Genomic DNA, 19,696 nt, shown 5'->3' with positions numbered 1-19,696 from the left:
AAGGCAGACATAATGAAGGTTGGTATAGTAGGGGAGGAGAGGAACCGACTTTTAATACAGCATGTTATTTTGATGGGGGAGGGAGAGGAGCTGAATATTCTCTGCTTTTACAGGTTAAATGTTGAGTTTTCTAACTGATCACTTAAGTTGTTCTTTCCTTCTTCCTGGCTGGTTTGGGGTGCTTTTTCCCCCAGCACCTTGAGCTTCACTTTTGAACAAAGAACTGTTCACCCACATAGTTTCAGTCTTTTCAAGCCACTGTGTCCTTTGATTTTCCATTTTCTCTGCCCTATTCTTCTGGTTCTGGTGGGAAACATGGATCTGATCATGATTCAGATTACACTTGGCACATCTATAAAAGGGTCAGTCTACAAGAGTAGACTTTGAATGTTAAAAATCCTTTCAGTAGGAGGAGAGCATGCACAAGGTAAGACAGTGCCTTTAATAGGGCACTTACTTCCTCTCTTCAGTATAATTACATTAGTTCCAAGGATTGTTTCATTCTGGATACTGCAGAATGTAGTTTAAGAATACTGAAATAGCAACAGCTGAAACAGCCTTTCCTTGCTGAGATTAGAGTGTGTAAATGAAAGTTGGAAGCTTGATCTTTCATGTGCTGTGAAGTACAGACTTTTGTGCTACAAAGCATATCTGAGATGAGGTTGTGCATTCTTTTCTGATTGGGTTTTTGCTGGGAGGTGTGGTGGTTTGTTTGAGGGAGTTTTGAGGGTGTGTTTTGGGTTTGTTTGTTTGTTTCTTCTGATCTGTCCTGTTGTGTTTCTGAGAAGTTTCTGCTCATGTAAGCTTTGTATGCAGGAGCTAACCTCTTTTTTCATTGTCTCTAGCAAGGATTCCTTTCCCTCCTTCCTCTTCTTCCCCTGCATATAATGTTTCCACTTGTAAAGATAATGCAGATAGGTATACAAATAAGGAGAAATTTAATGTGTCTTTGTCTTTATATGTAGGCAGTAATTCTGTAATAATTTCTGCCATTCACATGGATACTCTGCAGATTTCTTCAAATGTGGTGACTTTTTAAAGCAGATAACTGTTTATTTCCTTTTCTGTTGTTCTAGGATGTGCATGCTTTATGAGTGTTGCCTTTTTTTTAAAGTAGCAAATACACTAACACAAGTAACTTGTATCAAAGGGAAGAAAGCAGGGGGCAGGAGAGGGGAGGAAAAGAAATCCTTTGCCTGAAACAACCAAGACACGTATATTTACTGGGGTACAGATAGGACAGGGGCAGCATGGAACAACTGGTAAGAAAACCCAGCTCTTCTGTTAGGGCTTTTGGACCCTTTTCTCTCCCTTTCTATGCCACGCAAAATATGATACAGCAAGAGAATCTAGTCCAGTATTGTTAGTAAGATCCCAAAATGCAGGCATTGTTTTGATGGGGAAGGTGCGCACTAAACCATCTGTTACTGGTTTTGGACTGCTGTTTCTTCTTACTGTGGTGACAGCACAGAAATAGGGGAGTTAGCTCGGGGTTAAGTGGGTTTACTAGGTCTGCATTTTTTTTTTTTATTTTCTCATAGTGCAATGAGATGTGCTGCATGTACACTGTGTAGTTTTTTAAAAAATTCATCCTCGCTCATTTTCTAAACTACAGTGGATTGTTTCTCTGATTCCAGAATATGGTCTTCGGCTTGGAAGTCAGATCTTCATAAAAGAAATGACCTGTACTGGCCTAGCAACCAAAGATGGCAACCTTCATGAAGGGGATATAATTCTCAAGGTATGTTCTGGTTATACTGCTAGCAGTTTAGCAGGCACTTGTCATAGGACTTACTCTGGAGTACATCATGTTATAGTTAAGTTTACTATTAAACTTGAGCACAATATGGATTTGTTTGTTTACTTGTAGTGTTATCGTTGCCTTTTTATGTCCAGATCAATGGTACAGTGACAGAGAACATGTCTTTAGCTGATGCCCGAAAATTGATTGAGAAATCACGGGGGAAGCTCCAGCTGGTTGTCCTCAGGGACAGAAAGCAGACACTGCTCAACATTCCTTCACTGAACGACAGTGACTCAGAAATGGATGGTGAGATTTACTGTGGATAAAAAGTTCTGGACTCTCTGCAGGGACAGAATGCATTTTATAGTGTTTTGCTGTGGTAGAGTAGTACTAGGTTCTCTAAAAAAAATTAAAAACAACCCCCCCCCAAAAAACAAACAAGAAAACCCCACAAACAAACCTTAGTAACAGCCAAGTAAGCATCAAGCCCACTTCCTTTTGGTGAAAGAAGAATTTTGTAGAAATCATATAATTACATTTTAGACAGGGGCAGAGGTAGAAGAAGCAATGTTGATCTGGCAAAATCAATCTTACTTCTCAGAGCAAGCAAGTTAGTTGCTTTAATAAAAGGCTTCAGTTTTAAAAGTGGATTGGACTGGTCTTTCCTGAGGGCATTAATATTCATGACAGCATTCAACAGGAGGGAAAAAGTGTCAGGGCAAGGGGAAATTAAATCCTTCTGTACAACTGGTTTATATTTCGAGTATCTGTTCTGTACAAATGATCTCTTGCAGTGTATGAGCTCAACATAATCTTACTTTGAGAAGGGCTCAGGATGTTTAGGGGAGCGGGATGTTACATTATTTAGTGCAAGATACTTGCTTCTCCGATGTCAGAATTCTGGGTGCAACCTTTTGTAGGTTTTGCTGTGAGGACTGAGATATGGTTCAAGTCTGAGGGCTATCTTTTTTTTTTTTTTTTTTTTTTTTTTTTGTCACTGAGAAGCAATGATGTGAGGATTGTTAATGTGAAGGTGGTCTTCTGTTTGGGAACCTCCATGAGACCTCAAATAAAAGGCTGCTAACACTAGTTAATGAGTCTATGCTATTCTCAAAAGTAGTTGTGTAATGTGTGTTTCCTAAAGACTGAGTGAAACTTTCCTGAAATATTTTCTGGGGCATGGGGACATGAAAGCACTAAAAGGCATACAGCACTTTTTGAACCCTAGTCAGACCCAATTTGGAACAGGAGTAGGCTTGAAGGTTTAGTGTATCTCATATGTAAAAGCTTTATAAATAAATGCGGTGATCAGATGTGCAGATAAATTAAACAAAACCCGCATTTCTTGATTTGCTGCTCTCTTTACAGACATTTCTGAAATAGAGTCGAACAGATCAGTCTCCCCTCAAGATGACAGATTACATCATTCTGATCTAGATTCACATTCATCCAATGAAAAGCTGAAAGAGAAACCGAAGTAAGAAATGGTCTTCTCTAGTCCTTTTTTCTAATGCTTGTCAAAGAAATTCTTAAAATACATGGGATTCTTATCTGATTTCACTACAGTTTATTTCTTTTTCTTTCTTTTAGTGCAAAAGATGATCCATCTGGTAGGATGCCCAGGATGGGAGCAGTGCCTACACTGTTCAAATCAACTGGTGACATTGCTACTCCTGCTGTTACGGTTGCAGAAACAAACAAAGAACTGAAATACCAAGATGACCCAGCAGGTCCAAGTTTCAAGTTTTTGGTTCCTTTTTTTTCCGTGGCTACAGAATGTTTTCTTCTCCAATCATCTTGATATATCTAGTATATTCTTCATGTCAACCCCATCCTGACACACAGACAGGTCTGTGCTTGCTTTGTGGTGCAGAGACAGAAGAAAATCTGAGATTATTTGAAGGCAGTTGCTTATTATAATTACCACCTCAAAAAGCAAGTACTCTCCTAGAGCATCTACTGTAGCCTATTGCCCTAAGCAGCCAAAGGAAGCTATTCCTGCAGTCTGCTCTGTATCCCTCCCTTGACCTTTTTGTTCTTTTTCAACAGTTTAAAAAAAAGGGGAAGTAGATCAATTCTACTCAAAGAGATGCTTGACATGTAAACCTGTATTAATGTTTGGCATGGATGAGTTTGATAGATATCTAATAGCTAAAAATTGCTGCCATTTGTAACTTTTTTTTAATAGCTCAGTAACTTCTATTGGCTTTTCTACACACAGTGTCTCAACCAAAAGCAGTTACAAGAACGCTTCTTAAACCCAGCCCTGAAGATGAAGCAATATATGGGTAAGGCGGCACTTCCATGTTCTTTCGCACTCGGTGTTCTTCCAGTGACCTGTACATGGTTCTTGGTTGCATGGGTTTCAGGTTTTTTTTCCCATTTGGAGTGATACTCCCTAGCTTAATGCCAAGAAGAGATGACATGGCTTCTAACTAACCATATTTGAGTTAAACTTAATTTTAGAAGTATCTACCTGAAAAATATAGATTTGCCTTCTACCTGAAAGGTATAGAACACCTTGTGCTTCTGGGCTTGCATGGGAATGTACACAATGGTATACTTCTTTATTTTTATTCTGCTCTATTTGGCACTTTGAGATAGTATTTGGAGTACTATGTCCATTCTGGGGCTCCCCAGGACAAGACTTTGACACTCTGGAGCAAATCTAAGGGGTCAGTATATGACATAGGAGAAAAGACCAATAAAACTGGATTTGTTAAGCCTGGAGAAGAGAGGACAGAAGGAATATCTTACTGCTGTCTGCAATGACGTAATGGGTAGGGCCATACTCTTCTCAGAGGCGTACAGTAGTAGGACAAAAAGCAAGGGACACTAAGCTGGAATGTAGGAAATTCTGACTTGATATAAAGAAGAAAACTTTTTATTTTGAGGGTGGTTAATCAATTGAACAGTTTTCCCTTGTAGGTTGTGGTATCTCCACCACCAAGATACTCAAAAACATAACTGGTCAAGGCCCTGAACAGCCCGCTTTGAGCGAAGGGCCATTCTAACCTGTGCAATTCTATGGAAATGTATTTTACATCTCTTCTGTTTTTTCATATGTACACAAAAGACAACCCTCCTCTTCCCTACAATATTGAGATACAAAGATAACATCCTCTATTTAATTTGTAAACAAGCTTGTTGCAGACAAGGCCAAATATATGTGTGTTTCTGTACAGAAATTTGTGTCTTTTCTTTAAAACCAAGCCTGGGAAGTCCATATTGCAGTCCTAGTCTCTGCTTAGAAATGAACAAACCATTGCTTCCAAAGTTTGTTTTGTGGGGGTTTTTTTGATGATTTTTTGTGAGTGATCAAAGGGAACGTGGTACTGTTGATTATTTAACAATAAAGATACTAAAAGTTGCAAACAGTATTAACAGGAGATCAATTTACATGTTTTCTTATGAGAGTTTCCAAACACAGAAATTGAAGGGAGCAGAGCACTGAGACTGTAAGAAGCTTAAAGATAAGATTTTGAAGATTTTCTGTACCTTGGTGTATATTCTCAAATGGATTCTCTTCTCACATCTTTTCTGGGTTGGACCCTGCATATTTTGTCATTGACGTGCAAATTAATCAAGTGATTATTTTGGTGAAGGGGAATTTATAATACAGGCTTAGGGTATTACTGAGAAAGGCTGACAGATAAGTACTGTCCTCTGTGTTGGAAGGTCACTCAGGCATAGTGCTTTTCTTACAGCAAAACATCTGAACCTAGTCCAGTAGTCTCTCCCACTGCAATATGAAAGGACTGTTTGTTAACATACCAGTAGAGTATACTTAGAAATATTTCTCACAAGAATGCTTGGAGACTTCTGCCTAACGAACATGTTAAACTGCAAAAGAAATGGGTATAAAGCTAATTAATATAACAGTTCTCAAGCGTATAGAGGAAAAACCAATGAGTATGATTCCTTATAACTTAGACTGTTCTCACAAAAAACCCAGCGGCTCATCTGAGAGAGGATCCAATAGGTAGGGAATTATTTTGGGTCTTGAAGAGCAGAGGGTTGTTTTCCTGCTCTGTCAGGTCTGTGTATGCCACTTAGTTGTTCTTTGTAGTTCAGTTTCCACTCTGAAAAATGCGATTTTCTACTTCCTTCCCTCACTGAAGTGTTACCTGGGTAAATCTAGCCTATATGGTGCAAGAAGGGGGCTAAGAATATTATTAGTACGATTTTGTTGAAAGAGTTGCAATATTTTTCTCTTTTATTGTCATACGCTGAACATCTGGCCTTACTTCCTTTTTCTGCCTGTGAATCTTGTAGTCCTAATACAAAAATGGTGAGATTCAAGAAAGGGGACAGCGTGGGTTTACGACTGGCTGGTGGAAATGATGTAGGGATATTTATTGCTGGAATTCAAGAAGGCACTTCAGCTGATCAGGAGGGACTGCAGGAAGGAGATCAGATTCTTAAGGTATGAGTGTAAGTATGTGTCCCTGAATTGCAAATCACTTTTGTATTTTTTGGTTTGCTTTGGAAATATGTAAGAAATTATGATTTTAGGAAATTTAAGTTATTGCTTTGGAAGTGTGTATGTCCACATATGTGGTGGAGGAATCTTACTGAAATAAGTTTTCGAAGGAGAATTGTGTATCAAGCTTTAGCTTGTTTAAGATTCTCTCTAAGGGGTAGGTAGGAGAAATATTAATTTTAAAAAATGGCCCAAGATAGGAGAATAAATTTTCTGTACAATGCTTCTTCCTGGTCTTGGAGTGGGGAAAAAATTTAGGCCAGTGTATTTTTCTTCTTTCATCTTTCTTCAGTTTCCTTGGGTAACTGTGATTTATTTTTCCAGTTTCTGAATTATATAATCTATGCCATTTTGTCCTCTTACATTCTCTCTTTTTTTTTTTTTTTTTCCCCCCTGAAAATTCCAGTAGGAGTCTAATGTAATTTTATTTTCTGCCTGTTTTCTCTTGTGGCAGCCTTGATTTTCAAGGCCTTTTGGAACCTGTTAAAAGTAGAAGAAACAATCTAGCAGTGCACATCCAGGACCTTGTTATTTCAGCAAGATTACTGTTAATGTTGGGAATAAATTATTCCTTATTGCAACAGATATGCATATGGACTTTAAAAAATAAAAGTATAGTAAAGGAAAAGAATATTTAAGATATTTTACATGAAACAAAAATCTCTGTTTATTCCTTTTAGTGATGATTTTTCAGGTTTGGGGTTTTTTTGGGTCTTTTTTGGTACATAGGTAAACACTCAAGACTTCAGAGGCATTGTTCGGGAAGATGCTGTTTTATATCTCTTGGAAATTCCCAAAGGTGAAACAGTAACAATTTTGGCTCAAAGCAAGTACGAAGGTAGGTGCTTTGAACAGAATGTGTGTATATCCACGAAGCGTTTATGCTCTGTTTTGTCAGTGAAGCCACAAATAATCTCTCTTGTGCTTATTCTTGATAGCATTTAGATTTCCCTCCTTTTCAGCAGCTCAGAAGATAGCTGTATACCATACCACAGGGGTCATACAGATATGCATGTGTGATGTGTTTCTCCATTTCTTTAATTATTAGCAAACAGCATCTCCTCTTAATCCTGAAGAGTGGCAATGTACTGCTTGTTCCTTCTGGTTTTCTGTTTGTAGCAGCTGGGCCAAGATCTGCTGTTAGCATTCCTTTTCTGCTGTGCCTTGGCAATCATAAGGGATTCAGTCAGATAGCAGCAAATGGGCGGTTTTATTGATGAACAGTTAAGGAGCAAGCGAAGCCTCTTGTTTTCCTGTTGGGGACACAGCCTGCTGTAATATTGAAGCACCATAGCTGTCTTTTGCTTTGGGAAGGTGCAAGTACCTGCTTCCCTCAGAACTGTTAAGGGCTATACGTGTACAAGCATAGAACACTCTTGATAATGTGCATGTAGGGCAATGGATGTGAAGGCTGGTTTTTTTGCATCTTCTTGAGTAGAGGGAAAGAATTCAAAACTATTTTCTAGGATGAAAGCTTAATCTTTCTTTCAAGGATAAAAATATAAACTAAAAGGGAGTTCCTGTTTTAGTCTACAGAGACATCATGGCCTGTGGCAGAGGAGATTCATTCTTCATCAGAAGCCACTTTGAGTGTGAAAAAGAGTCACCACAGAGCTTAGCATTCACCAGAGGGGAGATCTTTAGAGTGGTTGATACACTGTATGATGGCAAACTGGGAAACTGGCTGGCTGTGAGAATTGGAAATGAACTGGAAAAGGGCCTCATTCCAAATAAGAGCAGGTAAGGTGGCATCCTGTCTTCCTACCCATTGTTAAAAGTAAGATTTTCTTTTCCAACTGAATTTGCTTCCTGTGTCATACTTTTCTTTCCTCCCCACGTTAGAAGAAGGAATAAATGTTTTGTCTTTACTTTCACAACAATTGTGCCTGTTTCACAGGCACAAATCTTGTGGAAAAAAGCCAAATTTTAGAACCATGGCATTATGTGAAGAGAGGATGGTGTTACCTGCATACTAGATCAGGTATTTACAACACAGACATAGAGCTCCTGTCTCAGCAATCAACCAAGCTTGGACCACTAGCTGCTTCAGTTCTTCTTCTAGAAAATGCGTGGAGGGTACTATTTTTACTTTTTTTGCCTTTTATCCCCCCTTCTTTTCCACCCCCTATCCTATCCCAACCAAATCAAATCCAACCAACCAACCAACCAAAAAAAACCCCAACCAAAACCCCCTACACTTTAGGCAGCTCATGTCTGTGTGTGCAATAATCTTCTGATGATTAATCTTTTAAAAGAACTTTAGTGCCTGAATTTGCCTTCTGGAAAATGTTTCAAGAATGCATTCTGAGGCTAGTATTTCCTGGTAGCTGTAGTCCTTATTTTTGTGTGAAATACAAGTGAACCTCAGCAATGTTTTTTGCTTAAATATGCTTTCCTCTCCAAAACTTATGTAATAAGTGTTCAAATATGCACAATGAGTAAAAGTATTACAATTCATCAGCAAAAAAATCAGGGTATTTTTAGACTGTAGCCTTTAAATTCTTGAGCATGGTTGTGATTTGAAGATGGAGGGAAAAAAGCTCACAATTGCATTGTACAGAAGTTCCTGAAATATGCTTCTTATGTGACTCCACTGCCTCTTTCCAGGTGAGTATGTTCTGTCCTCTCTGGTAATTGATCTGACCAAAGCAGCCTTTGTTTCTATGCTATAGTGACTTAACTTAGAAGACCTAATGGAGAAGAGAATAGTGACAGTAATTTCTTAGGCCTTCAGTTCTGAGTTACACTCTCTCACCACTTCTTTGCAGTTGCATTATTTTATTTATGCATGTGTGAGTTAGCAGCTTAAGACATGAGGACTCATTCTTGCCCAGCAATCTTGTAGCTGGGGTGAGTTGGAGCATCATTCTGACACTGTTTCTTCCAAGACCAAAGAGCCTGCACTTCTCTATTTCCTCCACTCATGGCTGTCCCTCTGGCAAATTACCTGTGGTAAATTGAAAATCCGTTTTTCTTCAGTGAAAGCACCTTTGCCCTCTTTGGCTAGTTCTGTACAAATGAACTCTGTGCTTTCTCTTGTCAGAGCTGAGCAGATGGCCAGTGTTCAAAATGCCCAAAAAGATGGCTCAAATGATAGGGCAGACTTCTGGAGAACGCGTGGCCAGCGATCTGGAGTGAAGAAGAACCTGAGGAAGAGTCGTGAAGATCTGACAGCTATTGTATCTGTGAGCACAAAATTCCCAGCTTATGAGCGAGTTCAGTTGCGTGAGGGTAAGTGAGACTGCTGTGAGCCAGCTGCCCATTTATTACTGGCTGGTTTAGTGTCCAAATATTGGGTCAACTAAGTAAGGGATTTTGAACAACTTGAGTTCGATGTTAAGTTTGAGCAAGAGGAAGGGATGACATTCTTCTCAGAATGCAAATTTCTGGATGCTATTAACTACTCTTAAGAAAAAAGCTTTTTGTTTCCAAACTGCTGCTGATCTCCTTTGCCTTCAAGTTACACATGCCAATTTAAAAAATCAAACAAGCAGGGTTTTCTTGTTTCCTCAGCTTTCCCTTGGCTCTGAAAGTACAGTCCATATGCCTGAGATCCATCACAATGTAGCTTCTTCTTAAATACCACTTTAACGTTACTCTGGGAGCAAATCCAAGTATTTTGAACAGATTGTCCAAATGTAATCAAGGTTAATGTGATCCATCTCTGTGAGTCTAAACTAGCTAGATTACTAGTCTTGAGCAAGCCAAGATAACTTTCTAGGTATTTGCATATGACAGTATTGTGGAACAAAACAAATAGTAGCAAGCGTTTTAAAGGAGCTCCCACATGTCAAGATGAAGACTGAGCAAGAGAATGGCATTCCCCCATTAACTTAGGGGAACTGTGTTTGCACTTGTTTTGACATAACATAGTTTTGCATTTCTTTGCTTCTTCAAGCTGCCTTACAGCTCTTTTAGCATTTGTATCTTTATTCATACAAAACCCACTGCGTCAAGGTTCATGCTGTTTTGCTGGATGGAAAGACTACTGAAGATCTGTATACTTTCAGGATGTAGAATCCTCTCAATACATCTTTGGTAGAAGGAATAAGGAAGCTGTTAAATTAAAACAATCTTTTTCTTTCTCAGCTGATAAGAACAGCTTTCTGTATGAGTTGTGCTGTTGCACAAATTTTTGAGAAATAAAATTTTGTAAAATACATTTTTTAGTATCTTCAGCTTATTCATAACCTTGCATAGTAATTGAGGATCTTGTCTGCGCCACTTCACTTATATGTAAAACCAGTTTTATCAGACTTATCTTTTCTCCAAATATTTTTCTTTCAGCTGGTTTTAAGAGACCTGTAGTGATATTTGGCCCTATTGCAGATGTTGCTATGGAGAAGTTGTCAAACGATTTGCCTCACCTGTACCAGACAGCAAGTAAGTTGTCCTCCTGCCTTCTTTATCATCCTTAATGGAGAGAACGGGTAACAATAATCACAGCTGCCAGGCCACTCTAGATAAGCTAAAATGTTGTCTTTGCAGAGACAGAACCCAGAGACGCAGGTTCAGAGAAGTCAACTGGGGTAGTGCGCTTGAACACTGTGAGGCAAATCATTGAGCAGGTAGAGTATTTCTTCTGTGAAAATTGCTTATACTCAAAGGCATGTTGTTTGATTTGTTTGCTTCTAAAACTTGCAAAGTCCTCAAATCTTTACTGCATCTATTTCTGCAATAAGCAGACTTGGCTTAATGATAGGGCTATTCTGAAATTGTTCAACAATAATTTTTATAATTTTGATAGCTGTCCTCCCAAGTGAGAGGGTGAACCCACCCAATATTAGAAAGTAAATTCTCCTTCCTTAGTCCATTCTAAATTTGAAGTGAGGGGCATCTGTGTTTTACTACATGCTTTCTGAATTTGCTATGAAGGCTTTACTGTCATGCAGTGCTCTACTTGCTCTTACTGTCATCAGAAACTTAATGTTTTAGATTGCTTCAGAGTTACTGCTATTGAACTGAATGGAAAGGGACTATGATAGCTAAGTGACATCTACTGAGACTTTTTATAATACTATTTAGAGATCAAGTAAATAGACAGTAATCAAGAAGCCTAAAAAGGCAAAAAGAATGTACTCCACAGCTTATTGCCATAAGCCAAATAAAACTGATGCCAGAGGGGTTAGAATGTCGCACCGAAGTCTGTTCAGAGCTCAGGCCCCACTGAAGGACATGTTTGAAAATCCCACTCACGTTTGACTAGAAGTAGCTAAGAAGGAATATATTAACTGGAAAAGAGAGATTTGCCTCAGCTAGTAAGTGTAGATAAAAGCTCAAAGATAGCACCCAGAATAGTTGTGCTAGTGGAAGCTCTGGTAGGGGCAGGTAGAGAGGAAAGCTAGTTAACTTTTACATCCTATTTAATTTAAAAAAAAAACCCCAAAACAGTGTCATAAGTGCATTTTACTTATTGAATGCAGACATTCAGGCAAAAGCTGTTCAGAAACTGGAGCTGAAAGAAAAGGGCTGCCTGCTGTGGCTTCTGAATGTGATATAACTGTGGGGAAAAAAAAATTCAACCAGTTGTGGTCTTACTTGGACAAAAATATCCTGTTTTTCCTAGCATGCTATGTTCCAACCACCTCCCCACAAGCAGCACACTGACTGGACTTTTTTGTTAACAGGATAAACATGCTCTGTTGGATGTGACTCCTAAAGCAGTGGACCTGCTAAATTATACCCAGTGGTTTCCAATTGTGGTCTTCTTTAACCCAGACAGTAAGCAAGGTGTGAAAACCATGAGACAAAGGCTATGTTCCACGTCTAACAAAAGCTCGAGAAAACTTTATGAGCAAGCAAACAAACTGAAGAAAACTTGCTCCCACCTCTTTACAGGTAAGGAAGAATGTGTGTCTAGCCTGCTTACCAAGATAGTAGTGGATGTGACTGTGTGAGTCTTGAGACATCCACTTACTATATGCAGGCTGGAGCTAAATGGGTGTGAAGGTAAGGTCATGAGCAATCCCTTCCTTGAGTTTTTTCAAAGTTCCTTGTTCTGCCAAATCCTAATACAAAAGAAAGTGAATCAGCGTACTGTCATTAAAAGATAAGTGATTTAATAAGCTTGGGGAATGGACAAACAATAAAATAAAAATGCCATGCTTCTGTCAGTGATCTAAACGAAACGGCTGTTTAACATTCTCACATAACTAAAAGAAAAAGTATTAAACCACAAAGACTGGATAAAGGATCACATTACATTTGCTGTGTATATATACTTTTTTCTTAAAATTTTTACAGCCACCATCAATTTGAATTCAGCCAATGATAGCTGGTATGGTAGTCTGAAAGATACAATTCAGCAACAGCAAGGAGAAGCAGTATGGGTATCTGAAGGAAAGGTAAGCAGTCAATCCATACTATACTAAGCTATACAGATGTCTCAGGATACCTATTTCCAGTAAAAATTGTTAAAAATTTTGTTTGCCAATACTGGGTGGATTAGACAAGTCGTCAGTCTTTCTTGGTAACAAAAGATTACTTGTTATTGCTCTTTCTGTTCTGCTTTGGAGCTTTCATCACTAATGATGTGGCTAGAGGAGAATGGTGAGGAGGGATAAACTTTTGCAGGACTTGCCTTTATGATTCTGCATTAGAGTTTCCTTCAGTTCTGCAAAGTCATTCTTAAGGAGTTGGTTGGCATGATGTTGAGACCTAGCTAGACTCTAATTCTTATATATTTAACATTTGTTCCTTAATTCTTACTGACTTCTCTCTAGATGGACAGCATGGAAGATGATGCAGATGATCGTATGTCTTACCTTACTGCAATGGGTGCTGACTATTTGAGTTGTGACAGTCGGCTGATCAGTGACCTGGAGGATACAGATGGAGAAGGAGGTGCATACACTGACAATGAACTTGATGAGCCCTTGGATGAACCAAGGATTTCATCTGTTAGCCGGTCCTCTGAACCTGTGCATCATGAGGAGGTGAGATGATTGGATTTTCAACGAGACTGTACTTTGTACTTTCTGAAAGCCATGCATGTATGGCTTAAAAATCAGAGGTTTTTAACTGCAGCTCTGTCTTACATCTGATAGTGTTTTAGAGCTACATTGTGTAGAGCAAAAATAACAGCTCTGCTTTTCTCCTAACTCTGTAGGTTTCCTGATACCTCATGACCTTGAACTTTGCAATTACATCTGCAGTGACTGTGGTCAGGTTGCTGACAGTCATTTGACTCCTAGTTACGGTTCCCAAATTAGTAAACTTGAGAGGAAAAAATGGTTGAATTACTGGACACTTCAGTGATTTTTATCTCTTATTTTCTCCCATAGAGTTTAAAAAAAAATAGTCCAGAACCAAGGGCTCAGTTGAGAAAAGCTGGGAGCAGGGAGATCCTTAGAGAACCAAGTCCACCTCCAGCATTCAAGCCGGAACCCCCTAAGGTAAACCCATAGAAATGAATCTGAATACAAAGTTCCTCTTTCTGGAGAACTCTCCTGGGTGGCACATTAAGAAGAGCAGGAGGAATGAGTAGAGGCTAGAAAAAATTGTAAATGTGGAGAGAAAGAATAACCAAAGGTGTGGTGGGATCAAGCAGAGAGAAAACTTGGGTAACAGTTTTCTTCAAGTATGTGTGATCTCTCTATGGAATAAGAAAGTAGACTCCCTTTTGTGTCTGCCAGCAAATCAAAAGGCACTTTTTTATCTCAGCAGGGGTGAATGTACATTAGTCATCAGGAAAAGCATATCTGATGGCCATTATTGTGAAGCACAGAACCAGAATCTACCACCTCTGAAATAAATTTCCATCACTAGAAATTGATGTTAACTCCTTATTCAAACCTTCCTCAGGAATGAGGCAGGGGAAAGAAAATTATGATGTTTGGACACCAAATTCTATTTTAACTATTCCTGATTTCCCCTGACATCAAAGTCCTTTCTTGATGAGCATGGGTGTCCTCACATACAGCATGTATTCAAAATATATGCAAGTATGGCTTGACAATGGAGATTGAGCAGAGCAGGACGTGTGTAAGGAAAATAAAGATGGACTAGAGAACAGGCAGGTCCTGTGCACTTCCGAACTCCTGGTAGTGATATTCTACGTTAGGTAGCACTGACAAATCGTTTGGGAGGTCAGTTTTCTCTGAGCTGTCCCCTAACACATGGTGTAGTTTTAGTAATCCTTAGCAAATGGAACCAACAAGTCTAAATGTACTAATCTTCTACAGGTTGATGTGTGGTGTATGAGCATATGGCCAAAATGTTGCAGCAGGTCAAATACCTTTCAAGTGGTACTTTACATGAAGATTGACACTGTTAAATACAAAGGCAAAATGATTAATTTCAGACTAAAGCCTTCATTTGACATGAAAATTAAAAAGTTGCTAACGTAAACTTTGTTTGTGTGTTTTATATTTACAGGGAAAATTACAAAACAAAGAGGATCTATATGACATCCCCAAGAACTATGACTCCAAATCAAGTAACGTTGCTGTCAGCAGTGAGACTTCAACTGTGCCAGCTAAGGCAGCACCACCACCTGTTTCCGTGAAACCTGCCTTTGGGCGTCCCATCCTGAGAAACTCTCAGCCAGCAGTCCCACCTGCAGAGGAAGAGGAGGAGGCAAAGTTGGAAGAGGAAGGAAGCGAACAAGAAAATACTCCGAAATCTGTATTGAGGAAAGTTAAAATATTTGAAGAGATGGATCATAAGGCGAGGATGCAAAGAATGCAAGAGCTACAAGAGGCTCAGAATGCCAGGGTATGAAGAGATGCATTCCCTCCCGTCTGTGCTTTCCAACATATAGAACAGCCTGCATCCTGACAATGAAAAGCACTCTCTTGCACTGTGCTGCTTCTGGAGGGAGAAGTTTGGGAAACCACACATACAGACATACTGTTGTGTGGATCTGAATGTAAAAAGAGGACATACTATAAGGTTTCCTATTATAGAAAGCTGTCTTCTAGTAATCCTGTTGCTTTTGGCAATCCATTGTTTTCACGTGCACTTTGAATTACTATGCTAGCAAAAGATTATATAATTGCAGGAGTAGGAATAAGATCAGTTATCAATTTGTGCTTTAATTGTTTCAGATGTAGCTGTAGATCTACAGTCTAGGATCCCTAAAGGATAAACTTAAAAAGAACAGTTATTTTCTCCTACTTTCTTTTAAAGCTTGAAATAGCCCAGAAGCACCCAGATATTTATGCTGTCCCTGTCAAAACACAGAAGTCAGAACAGAACTGGCCCCAGCCCATGAGGTAAGGAGTATCCAGTTTAAAGCATTCTGTATTGTTTTCTTCAGCAGCCGGAGGAAAACTCATTTTACCAGTTTTTATTTGTACAAGTAATCCAGCCTTGGTATACTGCTTTGTTGTAGTGCCTCAAAGATTACTGTAAAAGTGGGGCAAAATTTCAGTGAACTCTTCTTGTTTTTTTCAGAATCCTTTTTTTTGTTTAGTTCATTCATAGTATTTGAGTTCCCTAGGAGGAAACAAATATTTCTTTTGCTGAAATATTTGCAGAGGCAGTTTTTTGACCCAGTCAGTATTGCTTAGAAGCTTTCCTGCATTCATGTCCTTTGATGTCTATTCTGCCTGTGTGAGATACTTGATGACTGTTAGTGTATCCTAACAAATAAATGCTGTTTTAATTACTTAATAACACTTAATTACTTAAATGGTTATTCAGTTACAGATCTATTGTGTGGGTAGGGAAACTGAGGATTAAACTTTGCCTGAGGTCACCCATCAAGTCTCATAAAAGTAGGAGTCTTTCACTAAAATTCAGTGAGTTCTGGACTGGTTGACCATTGTGTCATCTTACCCCACACACTACTTTTCTATGACTTGAGCATAGAGTCGTCTGTGCAAGAGCTAACACACTGTATGATGGATTTTGTTTTGTGTTCTTCAAAATTTTTCATGCTTCTGAGTAATAGCCAATAGAATCACAGAATGGTTGAGGTTGGAAGGGACCTCTGAAGGTCATCTAGTCCAACCACTCTGCTCAAGTAGGGACGCCTAGAGCACATGAACCAGGATTCTGTCCAGACAGTTTTTCAATATCTCCAGGGAAGGAGACTCCACAACCTCTCTGGGCAGCTTCTTCCAGTGCTCAGTCACCCTCACAGTAAAGAAGTTCTTCCTTATGTTCAGGTGGAACTTCCTATGCTGCAGTTTATGCCCATTGACTCTCGTCCTATTCTTCGGTGCCAATAAGAAGAGCCTGCCCCCGTCATCTAGACACTCTCCCTTTACATATTTATAAACATTAATCAGATCCCCTCTGAGTCATCTTTTCTCCAGGCTGAACAGGCCCAGCTCTGTCAGCCCTTCCTCATGTGAAAGATGCTCCAGTCCTTTAATCATCTTTAGTCACCCTTTGCTAGACACGCTCTAGGAGTTCCATGACTTTTTTTTCTAATGAATTAAATCCTTTGCTGCCATACTATGTAATCTAAAATGCAGAAATGGAAAACATGAAGTCATTATTTTCAGGTTTTCTTGGTGGGTTTAGAAACACATACTTTTTCATATAGCCTTAGAAGCTTTTTAGAAGTACTGAGAAGTAATTTTTAACCACATGTGCAGAGTGTTTGCTTACATACAGAAATCAGTGCTGTTGCCTTTTTACAGGAATGTTAATGATGGGCCAAGAGGGAGAGTTTAAGCACTAGGGCACTATGGAAGGAGGATAACACCTTGTTTTTGTACTGTGTGGGACTGCAAAAATCATGGCTTTTGAAAGGCCCTTCCTTGGCAGATTTTGTTTCTATATATTTGCTTAGTGTTGCAATAAATGGGTGGCACTACAGTGCATAAAAAGAAAACGTGGGTTATTTCTGCCCACTTTTAAGGATAAGAACCCTAGTGAGAGCCTTGAGTGAGGAGAGAAGGCTATCAGTTTACGAAATATCACATAAGAAGTCTTCAGACCTTGAGACAGGAAACTGGGGATGCGAAAGAAGTGGGCATAGAAAGAATCTGGTGCAAAAATAATTCAGGAAAGTGTCAGTTGGGGTAGCAGCAATGGCTGAAAACCTCTCTGCTCAGGGAATAAATTGCTGTTAAGCTCTTGATGTGTGTGTTTGGATGGGGGTGTTTAATAACTTTAAATCTGGCATTCTTCCAGGTAGGTTGAGTAGATCAAATCTGAACATCAGGCTCCAGCTTGATGGAAATAAGATGCCTTTCCGGATGAGGCTTACCATGGCCATGCAATTGTTTACGGGCTAGACGGGGCTTCATTTGCTCCACCTGCCTCTCTAGGTTGTACCTGGCCATAAAGCCAACACTAAGTATACTTATTTTTCAGCTTTTCAGAACGGAAGTAAACATTATCTCTCTCTCTCTTTCCTTGCCTTGCTGTGTTAGCTCCAGACCTCCAGAGCCCCAGAAGCCTCCTGTCAGACCTTACCTAGAGAACCGTGGCAGTTATGGCAGTGATGCAGAGGAGGAGGAGGAGTACCGTCGGCAGCTATTGGACCATTCTAAGAAGGGGTATTATGGACAGCCATCCAGATACAGAGACACAGAATTGTAGGCTTGCTAGTATGTACATCTATAATGCTTTTTTGAGGTTTCTTCCTTCACAGCCAAAGTGGAGCAGTAGTTAGTCTTGAAAAGCTATATTTTTATTGGGGGTGGTGTTAGAGGGTGCGCTACTCAACTTAGACATATCTATACACTGGAACTGTAAGAGTTCCTTTTTGGGGATATTACTTTGTTAGCATCTAAGAAAAGAAATCACTATTGCCTGAATGCTGTTGCCTGTTTTATAAGGACCAAATCCTGAAAGTTTGTGTTAATTCTTGGTATTTTTGTTTTTAACATAAAAACCCTTTTTTCCCTTTTATTAATGCTGCCTTTTTGGACTGTTCTGCTGTGTTATGAAAGTATGATTCCAGAGATACACTTCTTAATGCAATAGAACTAAATTTGAAAGTGTATATGAAGAACAGTAAGTGCCTTTAACAAGAAGCATCTTAAACTGTTTGTTTTGACATCTGATACTTGGTGCAAAGCCATAACACACTAAAAGGGGATTGACTGTTTTACCTATTTTTTTATCAGTTTCATAGTAACAATTTCCCTTGCATGGTATTTTTCTAAGTTAATAGAGGCATATGCAATATTTCATAAGTACTGACTGTACATAATAAAGGTGCAGCTGACTGCATTGTTGGAAAATACCAGGATGATCTAAACAAAGAAAATTATGTAGAAATTCAATCATGTATTAAAATTTACACTGACTGAAAATAATAAAGGATATATTCTAGGCAAACCTTGTGCATCTTATTTTTCTTTTGAATAGTAGTAGTCTTCTAGAGTAGTCTCCAACTTTCATAAGTATACTTAGAGCAGCACACTGTTCAGTTCAGGGTCTCATCTGCTGTTCAGCTGGGAAATGTCACTCTTGATGTTGCTTCCCAGTGTCCTGAACATCGTTTTAAAATTTGTTGTGATTTAAAAGAAAACTAGTACAGTGCTATGGACTTCCTACAAGAGACTTATCTTTTAGAGTATTAACTTCTGCCTCCCCGTTCCTGCTCTTTATCCTTAATTCTGCTATATAGAATAAAAATTCGTGAAAGGGTCATAGAGAAGTTTATTTTTTCTCATGCAATAGAAAAATGGTTTTCTAATGCTCCATTAAAGAGGTAAAATTTTCCTGTTGAAGCAGAGGAATAGATGAATCTCAGGTGAGAAAACTGGTACTGCTAACCATAGATTAGAATGCAGAGCAGGAGTGGTCAAGAGGGTTGGTAGCAGAGAAGTGGGTTGAGTCGATGAGGGAACAACTCAGAAGCAAAGACTGAGCCATTTCTCCCAACCAGTTCCTGAGCCTGTAATCCAGTCTGTAAACAATTCCAGTACTGGGGGAGAAGGTAAGAAAAGTTGTGCCTTGAGATAGGAACATTTTAACAAGGAAAGGAAAGGGGAAAAAAACCCAAGGCATGCAACAACAGTCACTCAGAGAATCACGAGAGGTATGCTGCCTTCCAGGAGCAAAGGTTCGTGACACTGCTGAGAGGGTGCCCCAGCTTGTCAAGAAAACGGACTGCTATCCCCTGTCACTCTACCATGTGGGGATGAATGACACCGCAAACCGTAACCTGGGCAGAATAAAGCAAGACTAGAAAGTCCTGGGGGCACAAGTGAAAAACATTGGTGCCCAAGTCATCTTCTTTTCCATGTTGCCAGCCAGAGGAAAGGGGCCAGACTGAAGCAAACATGTACTACATGTGAACTCCTGGCTGTGTGTCTGGTGAGGGTTTTGGCTTTTATGATCATGGGAGGTTCTTTGATTACAACCTGTTAGGGAGCGATGGAGTTCACCTGTCTGGAAGAGGTAAGGGTACTTTGGTAGCAGGCTGGCCAGCATGGTGAGGCGGGTGTTAAACTGAAGGGCTCAGGGGGGTCGGGTCTGAAATGGAGAGTCACACCATCACATCCCACTGGGGAACAATCCAGAAACCTCAAAAAGGGCAAGAAGGAGGACCTGGGAAG

General features: G+C 39.4%; 1 protein-coding gene across 1 annotated transcript; it reads left to right on the top strand.

Moving 5' to 3' along the window:
- Positions 1 to 8: 8 nt before the first annotated feature.
- Positions 9 to 17,726, top strand: TJP2 (tight junction protein 2; the record flags this gene model as incomplete). The annotated part of the gene is made up of 19 exons (XM_010165193.1): positions 9 to 18; positions 1,638 to 1,741; positions 1,897 to 2,050; positions 3,113 to 3,221; positions 3,335 to 3,474; positions 3,966 to 4,032; positions 6,020 to 6,170; positions 6,957 to 7,065; positions 7,757 to 7,967; positions 9,271 to 9,458; positions 10,515 to 10,610; positions 10,716 to 10,795; positions 11,855 to 12,065; positions 12,471 to 12,571; positions 12,950 to 13,162; positions 13,511 to 13,621; positions 14,604 to 14,942; positions 15,357 to 15,442; positions 17,558 to 17,726. Coding segments are annotated over 19 exons (2,649 nt in total), but the record flags the coding sequence as incomplete, so codon positions are not given.
- Between the last annotated feature and the right edge of the window lie 1,970 nt (positions 17,727 to 19,696).

The sequence above is a fragment of the Antrostomus carolinensis genome, unplaced genomic scaffold (genome assembly GCF_000700745.2).
Source record: "Antrostomus carolinensis isolate BGI_N321 unplaced genomic scaffold, ASM70074v2 scaffold44073, whole genome shotgun sequence".
Classification (NCBI taxonomy): domain Eukaryota; kingdom Metazoa; phylum Chordata; class Aves; order Caprimulgiformes; family Caprimulgidae; genus Antrostomus; species Antrostomus carolinensis.
This window is presented reverse-complemented; position numbering and strand designations above follow the sequence as displayed.